At 32.8% G+C, this 23,858-nt stretch overlaps 1 protein-coding gene across 1 annotated transcript; it reads left to right on the top strand.

The window, feature by feature from the left end:
* The first annotated feature begins 677 nt into the window (after nucleotides 1-677).
* On the top strand, nucleotides 678-18,957 carry Teh4 (tipE homolog 4 phospholipid transfer protein). The gene is made up of 6 exons (XM_072004768.1): nucleotides 678-1,235; nucleotides 4,477-4,872; nucleotides 5,867-6,077; nucleotides 9,617-10,071; nucleotides 13,280-13,577; nucleotides 16,244-18,957. The coding sequence occupies exons 2-6, from the start codon at nucleotides 4,730-4,732 to the stop codon at nucleotides 16,520-16,522; spliced, it is 1,386 nt and encodes a 461-aa protein (XP_071860869.1). The 5' UTR covers nucleotides 678-1,235; nucleotides 4,477-4,729; the 3' UTR covers nucleotides 16,523-18,957.
* The last annotated feature ends 4,901 nt before the right edge of the window (nucleotides 18,958-23,858 follow it).

Genomic DNA, 23,858 nt, shown 5'->3' with positions numbered 1-23,858 from the left:
TATTCCGACTTTTGTTAGTAAAAAATATTATCTATATATTAATAACAAATCATTATTAACAAGTACAAGGAATTTCTTCGCGTTAATAATAGTTTAAAGGCTAAAATTAAACCTGCTAACTCAATACCTTAAAATAACGTACCTCATAATAAGATCTATAATGTGACGATCGTGAAAATTAGCAACAGGTTAATTTAAGATATGAATATTAAATCACGTATAAAAAAATTAAAAAGTTTCTAAGGGAAGCTTTTCAAATTGTAACCTTAACGTTTTCAACATCTGCATGATTAAAACAATGTTCTGCAATACTGATAAGATGTGGGGGTTATGAGTATAGTAAAATAAATCATGATATACATTACACATCAAGTAACCACTATATATACCTATGAATAAATGCAAAGCGACAATACCAGCCGAAACGTAGATTTAATAAACCAAAAATTTAACGAAAAGTCAGTTCCAATCTACCAAAAATGCAACACCACCACCCTTCCCGCAGGACGTTCGAAAACTGTTTAATCAACGAAACATAATGTCCAACAAACCATGAGTCAGCATGAAAGAAGCGGAGGTCAGCGTTGACTTGTCCCTCACTAATTAATCAGCTTTTGCAGGGGAAGTCGCAAACGCGTATTCGCATTCGAGGGCGAAACAGTCGTAGGTAGTTTCGAGGCACGTTGGGAAGATTCGAGCGCCTCGGGCGCTCTGTCAGCCGCTCTTATAATATAAAGGAACACCGGCTAGGCCCCATAAACGCAGAGCCGTGACGGTGCTTCAGGGCGCAAGCTCGGTATGGGAGAGCTTGCGAGCCATATACTCGACGACCAGCCTTGTTTTCAAATAGTCGTCTAGATTGCGTGGGTACCTCGCGGTCGTTCGACGCAGTATAAACTGGAGGAGATTTCTTGTTCTCCTCGCCGATGTCAACGCACCGCGGGAAGCAATGACATCGAGAAAGATGGATGGAAATGAAAACTCGAGCAGCTCGCGTCGTTATTGACCGGTCTTTCTATCGCGACCGTTTCGAAATCACAACCACCAGACCTTTCGCCGCAAGCGAATCTCGCTTCTATCGATACATATCGAGGATCCCTGCGATATCGCCGCGTGTGATTGCGTTCCAGAACTCTGTAAAACTTGAGTGAATTTTTTTCGGTGAATCTCGTTGAGTCTCGTGCATTTCAATCGAAATTTTTGTCTATGCATCTGCCACGATTTCAAGATTTCAGGTAAAACTTAAATATTTTATAAATCATGTTTGATGTTGGCTGACTCATGTTTGATCGAAATCATTGTAATTTAGATTGTTCTGAAAGTTTTATGTTTGAAAAAGTTATATTAGGGAGAATGGAGTATAACTGACTTTTTAAAGGGAGAAAGGAAGTGATATTTAGCAAGTTGTGCGTGATCGAAGATATTTGACATTTAGTGCAAGTCTCGATAGACTTGAAGGTAGAAGATGTATTCGTACAACGTTGTTTGGAGGATGTGTCGCTGTGCATAGAAATTTTGTAATATTCAAAGTTGATATAATGGAAATCGCGTACGTATTTCGTAGCAAGGGTTTAAAGTTTCGCGTTACTCCCGCGATATTCATTCGAACTATAATATTAGAACTATACCCTCAACTTAAGATTTTATCGTTGATTTATATCGATCATTTTCAGCCAAGTAAACGCTCTTGCGACAAAAAAACGTAATTTTCAAACGCTTAAGAATTGCAAATCAGATATTAACTAATTAATAACAATTATTTGACACAATTATTTAATAATAAACTCACTTAAACCTATCTTTTATTGTTTTAGAAAATGGAACATTTTGGAATTAGTTAAGTTATCATTATTAAACATTTACATTTATATTTGGGATTTTTCTGTGATTGAAATTTATTTCTCAAATTCTGAGATCCAAAGTAAAACATTTTGGAATTAGTTATATCATCGTTGTTAGATATTTATATCTAGAATTTTTCAAATCTCAGGATCCAATATACTACTTCCAGAAAATTTTTTAAATACCATCGTTGCGTTAGATCGTCGATAACGCACTATATTTAGCATATATCACAGTATTCGTATGCTAACATCGATTCGTCTACTCCTTGAATTCTCTTTGATGTCAACTTAACCATCGCTGAATTGTCTTGTCGTGAGAACTTTCAAGATACCCTACAACAGATCTGTTTATTCAAGCTTGAAAGTTTCCCAGAATCGATATGTATTATTTTCCAATGGTCGTTAAGCGATCGTCTCTTACGCAATAATGGGATTACGAGTATCTAATTGCACGTCATCCGGCGGAGTGCACCTGTTTACACTAGCGATACACATAACGAAGTTAAAACACGATAATTGCTTTAACTGCATTAAGCTTGGTACGCGAATAGCATGAAGCAAAAAAGGCGATGGGAAAAATCTAGGGAAAGAGACTAAAACTATCAGAGTTGAAGATAAAAAGTGATCGATAATTGTTTACTACCGTTCCGGAAATATAATCTTAGTACAGAACGTATACATTCGTTAAAAGTCAAATTGTTTTATTCGACGTTATGGAATTTATAAAATAAAATATCTTTTTTACATGTTCTATTTCACGAATTCATAAATATTTCTCGTTAAAATCATTTAACGACGCACTTTTAACCTTCCTTTCTGTGAATCGACTCGATAATTTCCAAGACTTCTTGGATATTACGAGGATTCGCAGGAACGATGAGTCGAAAATCGATTTTCTGAAAGGCTACCAGACCATCGCGATATGATTCCTTAACGAGAGACCGCGTGTAAAGCTAAATGCCTAGACGAGAGCTTCCGACAGAGTGAATCGATAGAAAGTTTCCGACGTTTGTATCTGTTCTAGAAAAGCGATTCGAAACTCCGTGAACTTTCCCTTTTCAATGGGGTATTTGACAGTCGAGCGGGCTTGAATTTCGTGGCGATTTCAACTTGGGCAACGATTGGTCGAATGAGTAGTATTCGCGGTTTGAGTCATTATTTGTTCGCATGTCAGTCTTGGGACCTTATGTAAAATCAACCACTTTACATAACCAGAAAATCAATGTTCCGCGCGACCTTTTATACTTCTGGTGATATCTTAATCAAGGTCAAATTTTTTGTATTTCGTGTGGAATATACTTTCGAACGCTGGATCGATCGGTTTATTTAGGAACCTGATATTTGAGAGAAGGTAAACAGTTTCGAATACATATATCTGACTCAGTTACGTAGAATTCTTGCTAGCGCGCCGGGAACTCTAGGATCGATGAAACGCGGCCCGTATTCTCGAGAAGAATATTTGAACTCGGCGGCGAGCTATCGAGACACCTGTTGTGAAGCGGACTCAAGCCTGGAAAATTCAACAGCTGAGGCAACTTCCTTCGAGAAAATTTCATGGCCGTCGGGATCGTAAATTAAATTATATTCTTAAAACGTTCTCCACCGTTTGTTTCTACGTGAAAGTAACAAAACCGATAGGTGCAAATAACTACTTCTGTTCCTCGATCTACGGGGAATAAAAATCGATGACGCTAATAAGTCAATATTTCAGTAAATTGTAATAAAACTCTCTTCAATGTTGCAATTGAGAAACTCGGCGAGAAAAATAGTACAAGTGTGCTTAGCGAAAATAAAATCTTTATAGTCTTTTTAAATAAGAAATGTGTCTTTGAACATGGTAATATACCGTCTATGTGGTTAATTTATCGGCAAAATAGATAGTATTCATAGAATTGCATCAATTTTATAAACCATAAAAAACCCTTAGAACATTTTTAACCCGTCTTTTTGACTCGTACTATTTTTGTGACAAAAGTGCGATGTAAGTACAGAGAACGAAACATAAGATCTCTTTTAATTAGAGGTTCTTGTTCTATATATCTTTTATAAAGTCTAGAATTTAATATTCTTTTCTTTATACGTCACTCACCGCCAACTCACCATCTCATTCATACACCGCAATATAAATCTGTTTATTAGTACGTATAGTAATCGAAAGCGTACAATTTTGTTTTATTAAAGTTTCACTTTATTCACAGCTTTCTCAAATTAAAGATTCTGTCACTCCTATCGCTTTAATTCTCAATTCAAAAAGCGTCTATTCCTCAATCTTCAATCTATTCATATCATTTGTGCAGAAATTCGTATCAATCAACGATCGATTGAATAATTGTTCGATCTTTTCTACTAAAATTTAACTTCATCATCCGTCTTCTTTTAAAAGAGTTTGCCACTTCATCTTTCTCATTGTTCTTTCCAACCCTTCAATCATAAATTTCAAGTAAAATAAAATGCTACAGAAAACTAAAAAATTTTATCATTCGTGTCACTTCACTTTTGATATATCGATTATAAATATCGGAATAAAATTCGTTACAAAATTCTGTCCCTCAAATGTCAATCTATTTATTCATCATCACTGCAAGATTCGAATAAATAAAAGTCACGCTAACCGATCGTGTTTCTTTTCCAGAAAACTAGTATAAACAGGCGTTCTTCAAAGCTTCGCGAACATTGCTTGCCTCGATGAACTGTGATAAAACATGTGCCGATGACAAATAGAGTTTCCTTCTATCGAGAAACGATTTGTGCCGAGCAAGCCGAGAAATCGTCCGGCTTGAAGCGGATCCGAAGTTGATGAGAAGAGACTTTAGGTTAACCCGTTCAGAAATTACTGTTGGAGCACGGTTTCACGAAGGAAAAGAAGATCTGATTGGCTGCTTGCGATGGGTCGGAAGCACAAACGTCGCCTGATACCGGAACAGGATCGCAGGATATGCGGAAGTATCTGTTTCTGTCAGTTCACCATTGTCATCAGCTGCGTGGCATTGGTTTATCTAAGCGTGGCAATCTATATGCCGTCCCACAGGTAAACGACAAGGCTGCATCGATTAATTGACCAAGGTCGGTAGTAATTAAGTTACGACTCTGCCGGCCTTAATTTCCTAGAGGAGATCTATAACTTGCACTCTATGACCCCAACTTTAACCTTCTATACCAGGAATGTTGTTTATGAGAAAAGAAGTTGCTATTCATTACAGCTTTTTTATTTCAAATTAAAAATAATGAATTAGTAATTGTCATAAATAGATTGCTTGTATCTCTTTATAAAATAATTTATCCATTAATTTTACTAATATCGGTAAATTGTCGAGTAACAAATTGCGGATTTAAAAATTTTACTTATACTGTTGTTTTAATTTTACAAAAGGAACAGAGATAAGTAGGAAATGAAGATTTAATGAGCGTAAATGTACAATACAATCGTAAATTACATGGCATTATAGAGCGTTAATAATTTTAAATTTGTCCTACGCGGAAAATTACCTCAGAAATCACTAACCATTCAATCCATAACCATCAGAATGTCTGGATATTTATGAATTATAGAGTGTATGTAGCTAAGATCAGTGTAATTTGGAAGAATAATTTGTTACGCAATAATACGGTAACGAATATAACGGTTCCATCTATACAATAATGTAGACACTGATGTAGATTCAATTCGAGGAACATCGATAAGTGTATGATCTTTGGAACTCTATAGGTTAAAGGTCAAATCTTAAATCGCGTAAGGTTTCTTAGAATCTTTTCGGTTGTTATGAACTATAAATCATGTAGACGTCCTATTTTTCTTTTTCTTCTTTTTCTTTTTTGATCTAGTTACATGTATCTGCTTTTGACGTCTGTTCACATTTTAAAAAATCTTTCAATCATTTGTAATTTTATAAACGAGAGCGATCGATAATAATGCTATATCAACAAATTCATCGACTTTTGTACTTGGTATATCGTATCACATCATGCAAAAACCAAACCACTCGCAGCAAAATATTAACGAACGCGACGCAATTAATTTCCAGAGCCTTTCACGCTGGGATTGATCCGGATCCAGTCATGTGCCAAACCATTAATACCACCTTAGCCAATAATTGCGGCTGGGCAAGTTGCGGGGAGTGGTGCTTGACGAGAACCACAGGATTTTGTCCTCAGATTCACGCAACAGTAAGAAGGAACGGAACCGACATCGTTTTCGAAAACTGCACCAATTTCAGCAGCATATCCTGTCCACAGGTTCGTTACTTATATTTTAATATTCGATGAATCCAAATTTAATCCATTAAGGGCGAAGCATTGAAACAATATCTGAAAATCACGTATTCACGTACTCACATATTGAAAGACACGAATAAAGTAACTTATATATTGATGTGCTAAAGTATAAAAATGTATTACCCTAATAGACATTCTATAGAAATTCACTATACAAATTGGAGACACAAAAGATATTTTTATGTTTTAAAGAAAAATGTTACGATCATAGTCTTAACGCTATAAAATTGTAAAATCTGCATAAGAAAAGAAATAGTAACGAAAAAGATATTCCTATTAAAAAAAAGTTCTTGACATTCTTCTTTATAACTACAATGTCATAAAGTAGAATTTAATAATATAAATGGACTAAAAAAAAAGAAATGTCACGTTAACATAGCGTTAGTTCTTAATGGATCACTGTATTTTATATCATTAGTTGATGTAATAAATATCTATAATTATTTTCCCACTTTTGTTATATAAAAAATGGGAAAAGGTTTCTGCATCATATAGAATGATTCTATATCTTTCACAGAATTTAATAAAACATAAAAAAGCCGTTGTATGTTTTATGTAAATTTTTATAAAATTTTTGTTTTTGTTTTTTAATTTTCTTGGGGTAAATTTATTTCATTATTTTCCATGCAAAAAGATTTTTATATTCCATAAAGCAGAAAAATTTTAATCATATTCGATAAGAAACTGATGATAGATTTAAACTCTGCGGAATAAGCAAGCAAGGGAAATAAGGTCGTATATATCCGGACACGTTTTACGACCAGCTCACACGTTCCTGTAACTCGTATCATATCACAAATTACTTGCAGTAAAAATTGTGCAGATAAGAACTTCATATGCAGCTGAAAGATTATTAACAATTCCATCCAGTTGAGCTTTGCAATTAAATATTTCTATAGCCACTTTTATTTAGCTTTACGAAGAACATGCGTACATATATTCTTTACAATGTACCTAAATCCTCTATGCACGATAAATTTTATAAGATCGACTAGATATCGTGAAACAATTCACGAACAGCGCTTTAAATCTGCGATAACTTAAATTCACGTAAAATTGAGTTACTGAAACACGTTCTATATTCCTTAGGACGTAAAAAGCGCATAAGGTAAATCTACATGCCAAGCATCGTCAAACGTTTTCCAATTTTTCACGTAAATATTAGTTTTCCCGCACGATCATCCATGTAGCCACGTATAATAATATCCAGAATACTTCTCCTAGAGGTATAACGTTCCGAACAGGCAAATGACTTTCCGTAACAGGTTGCATGCTGTTCCACTCCTGAAGGAGATGCAACGCGGAATAAATTGATCTGAATAACTTTAAAACTACGCGTCCTGCGGGATCGTGCGGAAGAATAAGTTTCATGGATTAAGGAGAAATTGTTAAGTGATAAGCAGAATAGATTTCACCATGAACAACAATTTTCCATTATCTTGATCGCCGAGAATCGATGCTTCGCGTTTTTTATTGAAAATGATACTCTCGATCCTCTCGCCAGATATTTCTTCAACGTCACATTCTTTTTTTCTACCTCTTTGCATTGATTATTTCGCTCGTGATAATTATGAGATAATAATTACTTTATCTCTCATGCCGAACACAACACAATTCCGCTCCTGTTTTGTTCATCGTTCCATAGATAAACCGGAAATGATTAAATTGCAGATGACAAAAGCCCTAAACTGGCGCCATCGTGATTGCCCGCGAAGATCGCCATTATCAGTGGCTCGACTTCTAGAATTTTATTTCCTCCTTTTTCAACTTCAAAGTCGATTTCGCATCAGCACCACTTGGCTCTTATTGTTCGACCAATCGATTTAATATCCTGTACGTAATGTACAATGATTTATGGATGAACATTCGAAAATATTATTTCTCAGAATTTTTGTGCTTCCCAGTCAGGAAAAATCGATAGCTCTTCAAAGGCGAGCCACGTTTTTAATTAACCCGACTAGAACTAGCTCAATGAACATTGCTTTAACCAAATTAAATGAGAAAAATCCGATTACATCGGCGAAAGGCTCCGAGATACAGAAAGAGAGCGTTTTAACGCAACTCTCGCGCTATTTTGCGATCGGAACTTCCATTAATATACTCGAAAGTCAACTAGCCATTTAAAAAAGTTGTTTCCTGTAAAGATCATTCTAGCGAATAAAAGCATAAAAAGAGAAAATGTGGCATAGAGCGTAAATGACAGATGAAATTGTTATGCTGATTCGAAAGTCAATTTACTTAAAATTCTTGGTCGTGTACATGTGAAATGTATCGTATCACTCGTTTTTATGGCGGAAGTTTTTCGACAAAATCAAGGTCCCATGCCAGCGAGGCATAAACGATATTACCGAGTTATGCTAATGTAATAAACATAGCCCGCTGGCCGGTTACTTCGATGCGCTAACCTCGTTACCTGCTACGTAACGCTTTCGATCGGGTTCGTCGTCTTGAATTACTTTCTAATGGCGTGTTCTACTCGCCTGCCACACCTTTTATCGATCATTTTAACCTCACGCATCGTGATTTAAAATAGACCGTTTCAGAAGTTTGCTTCATTATTTTGGAAAATATAAAAAATGAAAATAAAATTTAGTTTTTCATTAGTTTGTAATTATTTTGTTATATAAAATGATAGTAAATATTTTGGTCGAATGTTACATTAAAAGGGAGTAAAACGGAGATTTGCTCCGTTTTCTGTTTTTACACAAATGTAGCTTTTTGCGTACGAAAAAATTTGTCTCATTTATCGAACAGCTTGTTTCGAGCATGACAAAAGGTAATGAAGCTAATCTAGAACTGGACGTCAATCATACTGAATTTCTATCCAAGGGGAACGCACGTCAGACGGTCGAATATAAACGACTCTCAAGGGAACTGCTGTGAAAATAGAGAGAAATGGGTTGTGTGAATTTTATATTTTTAAAACGAACAATCAATCGTCTTTTTCAAAGTTTGATGTGACGACAAGCTAACTAATCGATGATGCCAAATCAGTCAATACCCCAGGTGAATCGACGAAGAATTTCTATATTGCAACTTTAAACAAATTATTAAGTTGAATGTAGTCTTCTCTGAGAATTGAAATCAGCAGAAAGACAGCATTCTTTAAATTTCATTTAGTATTAGTTATTAGAAATGTCGAATATTATGAAGTACAATTATAAAAACTACAACAGGGTTAAAATTCTATTATTTAGTATGCTTTATTACGCTTTATTAAAATGTTCACATAACACATCTCTCTTATTGAAGATTTTGAAAGAATTTCATGAGTGTAGAACTGATAATTCCCATACATTAGATAAAATTATATGAAAATTATTCCACTTAAATATATGCGGTTCTTCAAAAAACTTACATATGTTCAAAACCTCAACATTTTTTTACCATAGGCATTAACCTAACAAATCAAAATCTATCTATCAATGTAATCTACTTTCTTCTTTTTTTTCTACTCAAATTATTTTAATTACTGAAATCGAAGCATTTTCCTGTTCCAGGTGAACGTGGCGTCTCTGAAAAAATACAACTGCAACAATGGTAGCGAGTGTAGCGTACTTTCGGGGGTGTTCAACTGCAGCCTTGGCCACTGTGTCAACATAAGTGAGCTGATGTTGTGCCATCATAAGGCTGACGGCATTGTTGTGGACAGCGAGAAGGACAACATGAAGCTGAATGGCTTCTTCAGCTGTCAGAACTCGAGATGCACGAAAATCAAAAGCCGCTTCAATTGCGATCGTTATTGCCCGAATATCGCCACGTCAGACGTAAACGTGTTCCTCATGCAGGACGACGATGTCATAACTGCGAAATGTGAACGCGGCCTAGCCCTTAACAAAGCAAATGGAAATCTGCTTGGTGTCAGATTAACTACGCCTGAAGAATTTTGGGACGATCGAAATGGAAGTATCGTTGCTAGCTGTTTGGTGGTGAACAAAGAAGCCAACGAAGTAAGGTAAATATTTATCAACGATTATTATTTACAATTAGTTAAACGAAGTTGAAACTTTTATTTCCAATGAAAATAGAAGTTGTTATGCTTTGTAAAACACAGTAATAATATTTTCTTTTCACTTGGCTATTTTGAAGTAAAAGTATTTTATAATTGGTTCTCCCTTATATGAAAAATATCGTATAGCAACAGCGAAACAGTTTTGAGAATGAACAAGTTTCATATCCCAAAAATAATCATTTATATGGCGAGATTATTGAAATAACGATTAAACTAAATTACTATCGTTAAATATATTTTGGCTGATATCTTCCACCATGATATTAGCTTGCTCTGATGTACAGAGTAACAATATCAGAGTAACAAATTATCAATTTTTCTACTTATATACTTACTATTTCATCATATTTATATATGAAACTTTATTTCTCATATAAAAAACCTAAATGAAGTTATTCAACAGAAGAGTGTAAACCAATTCATAATAAAAAGTTGAATTAAATTTAAATCGTTCCTTAGATAAACTATATAGATATGAAAAAGCCATAATGAATGAGCAACTTTGAGGTCAAGTAACAATGAATCAAACTGTTGCATACCCTCGTGCTACTCGTTTAGTCGATACTCTTTAGTGACGTCATTCCGTGACAACTAAGATCTCGAATGCAAATCCGAGGAGAGACTCGTGTAACGGCTTCAAATTAGTTCGAATAAGTTCGAGAACTGTCTGGTGACGTAATTAAGACGTCAGAAAGCAAACAGTCGCGTATATATATATTGTGCCTTCCGATTAATTCGATATCTGGGTACATCCATCCCTAATAAATTATTTTTAATTGAATAATTAATTTCATTCATTTCCAATTCTATTTAATTATCAATTTTAAAGAAATATTATGTACATCTACATTATTTCACATGATTTATTTAATTTCAAAATATAATTTTAGAAATTAGTTGTATTCGAGACGAAATGTATATTACTGATGTTTATGTATTTATAAGAAATTTAAATGTGAAAAAATGAATATGCGAAAATATATGAAGTATACAACGTGAAGCATTTGGATTTCGATCGAGTGTTTACATGAACATACTGCCTCATATGTGATCAAAAAAATAAAACAAGGTTATAGAGAATGGCGACTATTTTCATTATTTATTTGTTTTACTACGTGATCTATAGATACTCATAATAATAAAATGTACGTAAATATTACATTTTTTTTAATGCATCGAATTAATATCTAAATAGTTGATACATTATTCAGTGTGTCTGTCTAGAACAACGCAGTTGGTCGGCTAAAGAAGATCGACGTTCTTGATTACATTGGGATCAATGCCTCCCTGAGGCTAAACGGTCCGAGCCTTTCGTTCTTCTGTATTTTGGCCACGTGTATTTTGTTCCTTTTAGTGCCGACGATTCGTGAGTTTTCGGAAAGAAGAATCTCGACGTAACAGGAGAAATTACATAATAGACTAACGAAAAGCTGTCTGTGGCGATATTTCTCAGTGATGGTAAACCCACACGATAAAGCGACAATCTGCCGCACTTTGCCAAGTCAATATTCGATTCAATCGGCTCTCAGAACGATCTTGGAAACCTCCTATGGAAATTCTTTGGTCGCGAAGCTCGTACAAACATGTTTGCTACCGTGAATTATGCTACAATTCATATTCTTAGAACTGTGCTTGCAGATAATCGCGTCATATTCACGCCTCAATTTGCATCAATAGGACTGGTTACCGCTTTCCGAAATTATCTTATACAAATCCGTAAATATAAAATTTTCGATCAAATTAGTGGAAATTTTCGAAGACCTATGTTTCTGAAAGATCTTAAAACTTAAACCTTAAAGGTTCTAATGCACAGTGGCTCATCGGAATATTTGAACAATTATAAAGACTTGTTATGAATATATTATAAGTGTTACACGAAAGATTCTGAAATTTCATTAGTATTGCAGTGAAAGTTGATGAAATTTCAAACTATATCATATGACACGCATAGTATACATATACTATATAAGAGTTTTCTATGGTATGTGTTCAAATACTTTCGTGAGTCACTTTAAGTACGTAACTGTACTTTTGCATTTCCGTATCATTTACTTATCATGGACACGTGCAGTTTCCATATATCCTGGTTCTTTGCCTCTATAAGACGCCGATAAGGGTATTTCCATGGCAACCATTGATCCTGCGGCTCTACCCACCGATTCATTCCTTATCTTTCCAGTTCTTCTGGCTCGTGTGTTTTCTCCCCGTTTCTTTTATTTCGATACTTCATCTGTACTATTCTTTTATATCTACGAACGCCCACATTAAGGGCGCCGGGCCAAAACGGTCGACGGGTATAAGAACCAGAGAACAATGAGGCAGAATTTTTACACCGAATCATCGAATAAAAACAGTCGTTCCGAAAGATGTGTAGTCAAGCATTCGCGGTCGGAGCAAGCGAAATTTCTTTCGAAATGTGTTTACGAAGGAACGTTTCAACGAGGAAAATGAGGCAACTTGGATAGACTATTCCACTTTGTCAACAACTTGTTTTCTGGGTGAAACATGATACGTGTAAAGATTATTCTATTCAAAATGACATGAGGATTTAGAGATACAGAGTATCTAACAAATAGATAATATGATTCAAAAAGAGGTGAATTTATAGAGAATATAGATTCTTGTACAAAACGTGGAACGTTATTTGTTCACACGAAACTTCGATGTCGAATAAAAATATCGATATTAAAGATTTGTCGATTACAAATTAGCTTACACGTGATCTCGCTTGTACTTACACATATATGTATATTAGTAAATGTCAATACGAATGGTCTATATTGTTCTTTCAGACCATCACGTTAGATAGCAAAAACTTTGTGAATGTAGAACTTTTTTCTGAATGTAGAAGTTATTGCAAATGGTTCTACTAACATTATTCTGCTCTGTGTATTACGTTTTTATACGCATTCTTCCCCAACTTATTCCAACATGAAACTCTGTGTGAAAAAATATTAAGAATGTTTTCGAGCAATTTATTATCAAGCTTATACTTTTTAATTTACTAAAAGAAATTTATTAGGAAACTTCCCAATCTTAAAAGAAGAAGTATTTTTCCTACATTTTCTGAAGTGGAAATACAATGGGAAAAATACGTGACGACATTTTAGAACGTCGTTTCGTAAGTCAGGTTTTGGCTCCTTTTCCGCAGGACGCAGGATTGCGTGAATGGCACCTTATTAAAGGAGATCCCAGTACCTGAGCCGAGTATCAATTTTACGAGCTTTCTGAATATATATGAAAAGAGCTTACAATACCCTGTGGATCCTACGAATGCCTACGTGCCGGCACAACGATCGCTGACAATTTACAATAGTTCCCGCCTTTATATCAACTTCGAAGGCTGTGTCAACACCCTGAAAGGAGAATGTAAAGATTTTCTCGTTACTCATGGCCGGGATGGCGACAATCAGACGGCACAAAGTCGATACCCCTGTTACTACAATAAGGTATGCTATTTTCTGGAATATCTTATTTTCTTCAAACATTAGCTTTTTCAATTTTCTCTTATGAAATCATTTTTCTTTTAAAAAAAAGAAACATATTGTGCCTTTACACGACTTTCTTGAAAACATTCCATTTCGTAAGTCTTTACTTACCAACGCTTTTAAGAACTTGTTGCTTCAAACTAATATTTCTGCATGACATTTATTTCTCTAAAACCAAGAAAGAAATTATATGAGAAACGTATAAAGAACGATTCTATAGAAAATTTTCTCAATTTTACAGTAGTATCCCTGTTATTAAAGTAAGAAATGAGTTTCCTGCCACCATGAAATCTTTTCTAATGTAAATATTCCGCGTGAAAGCTTCGTAAAGTTTTGAAACAAAGGCTCAAGGTGTATAGAAGATTAATTTCATTAGAAAAGCACACCAGTGCTTTCAACATCGCCTAATCAACTTTTTAATTGAATCGAACCATCCACCGGCTGGTACGTTTTAATACGCTCAAACTTTGATAGAATCGGCATCAAGCGATATGAAACTTTTGGTTGCAGTGGAAAATTGCATTAAGCAACATTGAACAAGGATTACTGTGAATTTTCTTGCAATTAAACTTTTCAAGTATAGATTAACAGGGGAAATGTACCGTTACATCCTTTGAACATTTCTACGAATATCTATGGGAATAAAAATATTACGTAATAATTGCTTTGTTTTGTTCAATGCAAGGCGTAAGGTTTAATGAATGACTCGAGTGGAACTGCATCCTAAACAACGTAAACTATTTTTATATTTCTTCTTTTTTTATTTCTACAAAAGAGAATACGTTACTGTTGCACTCGTTATTCGGTTTCCTTTAATTGGGTCTTCAACGAAATTATTTTGTAGCAGAGAGTTTCGCGCAGCTCTCAATGATCGGCTTCCTCGTCTTCCACTTTCACGAATTAAATTACAGAGTCCGACGAAGCCCGATGCATTTAATTATTCCTTTTTTTCCCGGCATACTTCCGCACCATGGTTCAAGTAAGCTTCGAGTTACATCCATTTTTAATGGAGAAGCGTGAACCTCTGTTTCGCGCATATTTCGTTATTACTAATCTCGCAAATGTTGATTTATTTTAACGTATTTTGAAACTAGTAATATGGAATAAATCACTGAACATAATGTTTGAGATTATACGAATATCCTAGAAATGTTATGTTTAATTAATGAAAATAACTGAAACATGGTAATGTGAATGTTAATTCAAAATTAATATCAATCAATGTCTTATTTGGAATAAAATTCTGTTTGTAATTAATGGTATTTATACTGTTGTCCTTTTGATTAAGTTGTCTTTAAGATCGTAAGAATTTAATTAACTATTTCGGTATCCTTAAAAAATAAACTTTTACAAGATTTATGAAAAACAATATGTTCAGTTTAATTAAACTTTATTCCGAGAATAATGTTTTTCTTTGAGGAATAAACAAGAAAATAGGACAAACATAAAAAAGTCAAACCTACAGAGAGAAAATTGTATGAGGAAGCTGTTTTATCTTTCATCAAACATTCGTGTTGATAATTTAAATCCTAAATTTTTTAAGAACCAACCTTCTTCTATCTTTTATTTTCTTCTTCTATCTGCCTTTGCCTTTGCATTGTCAAAACGTCATTTCAATGCTTTTTACACACTTTCAATAAAGGAATATGAAAAATACATCAAAGAAATCGTAAACTACCGTTTTATTACGTAGCTGTATTTCAGTATACAGGAGAAATTTATAGATATGTATCACATACATACATATGTGTAGCAATCACATATTATACGTTTGATGTTTCCCTTCAACGTAGGGTAATTAGAGTAAATATCGCCTGGGACGATTTATCACTAACAACAAGTGTATGCTTCTATATATCAATTAACATTTGATTAAAAGTTTATGTAATCATTTTATGTAACTAATTACTATTTATGCTACTTATCTATTTAATTTACAGATGAATATATATATATATATATTTAGAAACTTCCATTGCAAAAATGTAAAACAAATTTGGAAATCAATCTTAACGCCAAATAAGATTATAATTATATAGATTAAAAATAATTCTTAAGTATGATATCCAATGCGTGGCAAGATAGAACAACACGAGATTTTATGGATCTTCCATATAATATATATGTATCCTACAATTTCTTTCCCTATTCTGTAGTTTATTTCACTCAGTCCACGAAAACTACACAGACATTCCCAAGATACGTTCGGTCACGTCCACCTAAAGCCTTGGATCTCTACGCTCCCTCCTCTCACCCTAATCCCAAGCACTCAATACTTCCACTTAACCCTAGCACTCAAAACTCAGTTACTTACGATAAACATTTATACAAACCTCGCATTCCTACAAATATATTTAGGAATACGTTGAGTTACAAATAGTCGGAACACTGCGTTAGGTTTAAACTCTACATGCTTCAAGCTAGAACTATACCTCAGCAAATACAAGTAGAAAAGATTCCAATCTTCATTCGATATATCATTTCCATGTTTCAAACTGAAAAATCATAATCGAAGCAGATCGCGGGCACGTTATTTCGCATTTATTCCTAACGACGAGCAATCAACAATTACGTAACGTGCCTACTTCCGATATTTCCCGCGCGGCTTCTAACGCCATTTGTTACAGAACAACTCGTTATTAGTCGTGGCACGTTTTGACCTGAATAAGACACGGACGGAATTGCTGATCGCCATCATCGTGCCATCGGGCTTATTTGTCATCAGTCTGACGACGCTCGTTATCATAACGCGATCGGTGCAGGTGGGCGACGATGCGAAGATGCGTTGCCGTTACTGCGTCGACAAGCAGGAGGTCGAGGGCGAGGACGAAGGACTCGTAGAGGCCACACCCTCCTCGTCCCAAGGTCAGGTAAACGAGAACGAGATCAAAAGTATGGCGCTTTAGCAGTTTAAGCCATCCGGGACGAGTACCGTGCTCCGTTACGAGAGAGTGCCATTGATCGACACTGACGAAGCCGAGGACTCATTTTGAACAAAAGGGCAACGTTATATTTTCATTAAAAATTTGTTAGTAGTGAATTAATGAATGTCATGAAAGTAATGTGTTTCAACCCCGAAGTCAAATATATGGTATCTCATACATTTTACGACTCGAATTAACAAGAAATCTTGTGAAATCGGTGTAAAGCGATGGTAAAAGTGAGAGAAATTACAGAATTTGCTCTTAAGTAGTCTGATGAACGTTACTTACGGCGATAGAAATAAATTATATTGTTCATTTGAACTTTGTCATTTGTGGAACGAATAAAAAGTGTGTACGTGTATTCCTTTGTGTGAAATTGATTGGCAGTACTAAGAAAGATGTTAAATGTAGAAACATTGAACGTAAATTGTTCTTTGATCGCGTAAGTGCTTCAGCTGTATCGCACTGTTTACAAAGTCGATTAAATGCTTTCCGCAAACGATCATCAATTCGATTAATCGTCATATACTTTTGTAAAAAGTATAAAACGGTAAACGGAGGAATAGACGATCGATGACCGAGAGGTTCGTGTTTCACACGGCTTATGTATCGCGTGTTTCCGATCGAGTATGGCTGTAAAAAAAGGAGGGAGGAGGGTGATGCGCATGGATTTATTTATAATTAATAACATTTTTAAAGTCCTAAAAAAAGACTGATTTCCTTTTTTTGCTGAAATATCACCGTTTTTATCTAGCAGATATTATTACCAGTGAAGACGAACAAATTACTCAGTGTTGTTGAGTTCGATTGGAATATAGGTAATTAACGAATTGGTGAATCCAATTGCAATATACAACACGCGTTCTCTTCGTGCACTTTCCGTAAGAGCGCACAATAATATGTGTTCGAACACAATATTTTATTGTTTTCAATATTATTCGGTCCTCGTAGAAATTTCATCGTACATTCGATGTAATGGGAAAACCGGAAGAAATGCTTGGTGCAGCACAAATCAACAACAAATCAATAAATTCATAACTTGTTGAATATATAATAAAATGTTAACGGTCATAATAACGATACCTTTCTCATGACTAAAAAGGTTAAATATTAATGTTTCTAAGAAAACAAAAATTTCTTGTATTAATAATAAATTAAAGTAAATACGAAATAAATTAAACTAAATAATAATTTTTAATTAATAATGATAAATGATATGAAATACGATAGATATATTAAAGCAAATATTGCTAATTTTTATTCTTGCCTTAATTGCAGAAATTTATGCTTTCTTACTTTCGGATTTTCGTAAAATTATTGGCCGCGAATGTGTCCAAACAAAAACTTGCGATTAGGATGGATCTTACATCGTCTTCCAGGTGGAAACAAAAGATGAAGTTACGAGGAAAGTAGGAGGTTTAAAAGTCACCCACATTAGTGGCCAAAGTAATTAAATAATCATTTAATCGTATATTTGTATACATTCTACGGATATTTTACACTATCATCGATGCCTTGAATAATTTGTGACTACTTTGATTAATTGTGTTAACAGAACTATATTCAGTGTATATATAAAAGTAATGCTTGAAAAATTATGATTAGATGCCGGTTTTTTAAATATTAGATGCAGAATTCTGTGTCTTTGCTTTCATATGCAGTACAAAATTTTTATCTTCATTTTTAAAAATTGGGATATTTCGAATAACTGAGAGCTTTCTATTGTTCGACTGTTTTTATTCAGCAATTCTTGTTATTTTTACGTCTCGAATTTTTTACAGCCACTGGGATGTAGTTTGTAATTGGTTTAAAACTAAAATTTCTTTCAAAAAATTTTTGGTATAAAAATAGAACAGATCATTTTGACAACTTTAGCAATGTTTTTCTTAACTATATATGATCATTTGTCGAGTTATATCGCAGATAGAATGATAAATGACACTTTATTGTAAAAGTTAAATGTCAAACATGTTAATAGACGGTAAGATACCTCAATTTGAAATAATGACATAGAATAACGAAGCAGTGTATAGAATTAAAAGTACTCAAATTTTTTCTACAACTAATATGTCATTTAAGAAAGTACCTTTTTACTTTACCTTCAATAAAGAAAGTCTTTTTAAAACTAAAAAATAAGATTACTAATGAACTACTGAAAGATTTACTTCTAAAAATTAACTCAGAACTTAACATCGTAATTAAAGAAAGAAAGTTCGAATTATTGTAAATGTTCGAAATATTGTTTCATAAAAAACTTAAAGAGTGATTATACACGTGATAAATATTTTCTGACTGTATAGATATAGATATTTCGTAGGAAGGGAAATATGGAGTAAATAGAATGAGAAAAGGCACCAACTAGAGCAACAATGAAATATTGTTAACCGGTTAATTGCAAAAAATACATGTTTCTCCGTGCGCGCTTTTGATGTACAAGGTAGATTAGAAAAAAAAAAACAATTTATTCTGTAGAAGTTATTCGTTAGGTTTCCAGTTTTCGAGCGTACACTGAAGCCGATTTAACCTCGGTTGATCTCGAGTTTCGACTGTCAACGAACGTACACTTATATTTCACAGATGGTGATGTAAACCAAAATGTAGAGTATAAACGAGTAGAGATTAAATATCGATTTATCAGCGTTACTAGCAAATATTTCATTTCGAACGCTGCGACTGCCTATAAAAAAGTTATGGCATCGTTCGTTTGCGATAAATGCAATTAAAACTTAATCAGAGATTTAGATCTTTTACAGGGTAGCAGTGTTATTCGATTTTTTATGAATTAGCTGAAATGTTTGCTGATCTTGTGTTACAGCCACCAACTTCGATTGTCAATGTTGAATCGTGCTATTAGATCTTACAAAAGCTTAAATTTGTAGCTATAGAAGGTCTCAAAGATATCACATTCTATTATTATTTCTAATAAACTTTGGATTACTTATAATTCACTGATAGTAATATTATTTTTTTAATAAGATCATTGTAGATATACAAGGTAGAGTATAATCGCAAATGACTAATGCCATTCTCTCGTTAGTATAAAAGTTTTTGTTCATAAAATAAATCTAAATAAATATAATAGATTGAACAAGGAACAAGAAATGGTAGTTATGTGACTAAATGTGTCATTCAACAGTTGTTACTTGAAGCATATTTATGTAACATAATGAAAGACAATTTACTTGTTGTAATATGTCAATACTCGATTGAGTAGCAACATTTTAAATTATTACATTTAATATAAAAACGTTATTCAAAAATAATTGCAATCACTTTTTTCTGAATTTTGATAACAAAGAATAAAAAAATATTTTCTCGACAGTTTCAAGACAACATTTTATTTGAAGAACAATTTTTTGTTTAATGTTTATGTTCCATAAATGTAGATTATAAGCTAGCATATGACATGTAGACAAAAGAAATTGTGTTTTCAATGCATGTAAAATACCGATAGAGCTATACACTATCATATTCGTCATGTTATATGTGCCTTCTTCCGTTTACGCTAAAATTGATAAAATATAATCAATCGAGTCTTCGAATAACGTAACTCTTTCGCTAAAACTTATACGAATCAAAAACATTCTTACAAAGAAAGTCTTTAGTAACTTCATAGCGAATAATAAAATAAAAGCTCTCATCAATTATAAATTTATACAATCGTCAAATGAATCATATTTCGATTAAAAAAGGGCCAACAGCATTTGTTAAATGTTACCGAATTAAACAGCGAAAGGGTTAACTAACTGTGGCTAAGATGTAACAAATTGAAAAGATCTGTACTTATATGAACAATATATATAAATATAATATATTTATGTTATATCCATTTATTGTCTGAATATATTTGTAATAACATATATGTATGTATGAAACAACGGAACCTACATGTATCATTTATAATAAAATCATTGTTTATCAAATTTCTATATTTTAAAATCTTTCATATTTTACATAATTTCTATTCCTTAAAATCTTTATAGATATATTTCCATTGGAAAGGGTAGGTTTATATAGATTTATACAACAGTTAGAAATACCGTAATATATTCGATAAATTAAGAAATATAGCATATTTGAAAAGTAAATTACACTTTCGTTATTTTACGTGTGAGGGGCGGTTATTAAAGACACGATTTGTTATGCATTGCATTGGGGGGAAACAAGCGTGCATGTCGAAATACATGCGATCGAAATGCATTTATGCAAAGAAGAGATGACTGAAACAATTAATTTGCATGTTAGACGACGATCTATATTTGTAATTGAAATCCCTTTGATAAGTGAGATCAGTTTCGTTATTCGTTTGATATTGTCTAATCACTTTATGCATTCGTACTTTTTACGAATCACAAATTCTTATTTTTACGTATTACAAACATATGTATCGTAAGGAGTACTTTTCAAAAATAAAATTAAAAAGTTACCGTTAAAATGACAAGGAATTGTACAAAATAGTGGTGAATTTATTGTAGATTGAATTGAATGTTAATCTAGTATTTCTTACACGACTAATACATAAATTTTAATATTTTTGGTACTTGGATTTGGATTTCACTTTTCATAAAATAAAAATGTAATAAGTAAAGCATCGAAAATAATAATAGTAGAATTTGTTAGAAATGAATACTCATAGGAACTGTGTACGATAGCTAAAATTGGGGCACGCATAAAAATCAGTATTATTCTCCTTCTCTTTGCTTATGTATTCCTATCACAAACACGTACGTACTCTTCGCATAATTGCGTGTAGATGAAATATTTATTGGGTCTGCATATATTACAGGGTGTCTTTCAATTATACGAATCCATTGTTTGCTGTGTGAAAAATTGCGATTCGAGAATTTTACCTCAATATATCACTTTAATGAATATCCTTTGATCTTTTTTAAACATAATGTAAGCATTGAGAACGACAGTACAATAACGTTGGTACGAGTTGCGTGTCTTATTGTACTTTTTGTCGAGGACACGTTTCAGAGAAGCTACAGAATAAGAAACGATAGAGCAATTACACTTACGATATGTGTACTGATAATGATGGTAAGGTTTTTTCTTTTATGCGATAAATGAACATTTTTTAATTAAACTTCTTCGAAATAAAGAATATTATAACCAGCTATAATACAGAATACTATAAATTAAAAATAAGCAAATCAATATCAATTTTATAAGGACATGTAATAATATAAGATATATAGATTATAATCATTTTTTGTTTTTTAGAATTAGATATGTTTGAAGAAAACACTATAACCAAACATCTTTATGTTTGGTTATTATTCGTATTTGGCATTAATTCTTTAATTAATATCATGTATAAACCAGGAATAAAAAGTTAATTTGGTTAAATTTTATAAGACTACGTAATAATATACGAAATTGTAACAACATTTATGTTCATTAATCACCTTGGAATTCACGATTGCTTAAATTTCTATATTTATGAAATTCGATGGTTGAATCTAACATTAATTACTATCCTACTACCTTAATAAAAAGGGAGACAAAGTCGAGTCGACATTAATAGCCATCAGAACTGAAAGTAGGTCGAAATCGAGTACATTCAATGTCGAATCAACGTGCCAACCAATCAAATAATTTTTATTTACTCATTTTCCTATAATTCTATAATCGTAAATTGGCTGTATCTTTTTTTGTTGTAAATATACTATGTAGTGTGATGACCTAAATTAAAGAGTATTCTTACACTAAATAAAGTTTAAACCTTACACGAAGGGTTGAAATCATCAGATCGATACACTAATGTAATCAAAGACCTTGACGAAATGTACACACATAACTACGCCCTAACAACAGAGAAATATGGAACTGCTTCTTTCTCTCATCGATCGAAGAATTTTTAATCTCAGGCATAGTTGTTATTTAAGTAATCTAATTAATTTTAGTAACTCTTTTTTTATTAAAGTATAAATAAGTTAGTGATAGAAACAATACTCATTAGATATTTGTATTAATTACTTTCTATTCTCTTACTCATTAATAATGATATTGCTAAATAAAAGAAGCTGCTTTTTTTATAAGGATAGTTTACATAGCTAAAAGGATGACATTCATTCTTTCTGCTTTTTTCGCCCATAATTCTTTTTATCTACCGTAGTCTAGGATTCTTTATTTCATTAGAGATACGAGACAAGTTTCCGTGATTGTATTTAATGCCGTTCTCTTATTATATCAACTGTTGCTTGTAACTATGCAAATAGGAAAACATGAATTTACTAATGACGAGGGATTTCTTATACCAACTGTGATGTATTAAGTTCAATATTTACAATGTCTTAATTTAAGCACCATTGTTTTAAATATTCATCTATCGATTCGAGTAATTATTAAAAGGGATTTGAAGCTCCAAACCGGGTTAAGAACTGAAACTTTTTACTACAATTTTCTTATAACGTTAAGAAAGGAGCTTGGAAAAATTTAGTTTGAAAAAATACGATTTCTTCATTGAAAAATAATTTATCGAGCAGATACGAAAAATATAGGAAAAATTAGAAAACTTTATTGTAAAAACTTTCACTCGTTATCTCTCTACATTACGAAATAACTTATAACAAATAAAAATGATAAAGTTGCTCATAAATTGCAATTATTATAGAAAGTTTAGTATTACGGATTAAATTTCAAAATCTCTATGTACCATTGATTAATTTCAGTAAATTAAAAAACTTATAGAAGAAATTTGTTTGGAAACTGCATGAAACAAACTTGTGTCAAAGATTTAATTCAATATGATACTTTATTTTTTAAAATGTCATATTCTATAGAGAAACAATTCATTTATGAAATATCAATTCGGAAGAAGATAAAATTCATAGAACGATAAAAGGAAATTATGAGAGACAAATTCTACTATTGATGGGTCACAGTTGAATGTACTTTGTAACATAAATGGAAATCACGCAATTATGGCTCTTGATCGATAACAGAAATAGAAGAATCGTTTAACGAGTTTGTTCAACTGGCACGAATATATCCTCTGAACATGAAACTCATGTATTTCTGACAGAACTTCGTTATTTATTGTGTGTGTTAAATTTAATTACGTTTTGATTTATTCCACTTAACCTGTTTTATTTAACTGAAAAAACAAATGTATGCCAGAAGTTCCTTACACTGTTCGCCAAAATTATGACTCCATCGATTCTTTCTAATATATGATTTAAATAAAGTAAATTTTTGAATTATCGACAACATATGGAGCTCAATCAGACGAATCACATCCAAACAATTTATATTTCTTCTTTTACAAACATGTTAACGAGAAATAAATATGATATGAAAAGGTATCAATTAA

Source organism: Bombus fervidus, chromosome 6 (assembly GCF_041682495.2).
Source record: "Bombus fervidus isolate BK054 chromosome 6, iyBomFerv1, whole genome shotgun sequence".
Classification (NCBI taxonomy): Eukaryota; Metazoa; Arthropoda; class Insecta; order Hymenoptera; family Apidae; genus Bombus; species Bombus fervidus.
The sequence above is the reverse complement of the archived record's forward strand: the minus strand, read 5'-3'. Positions and strand labels throughout refer to the sequence as shown.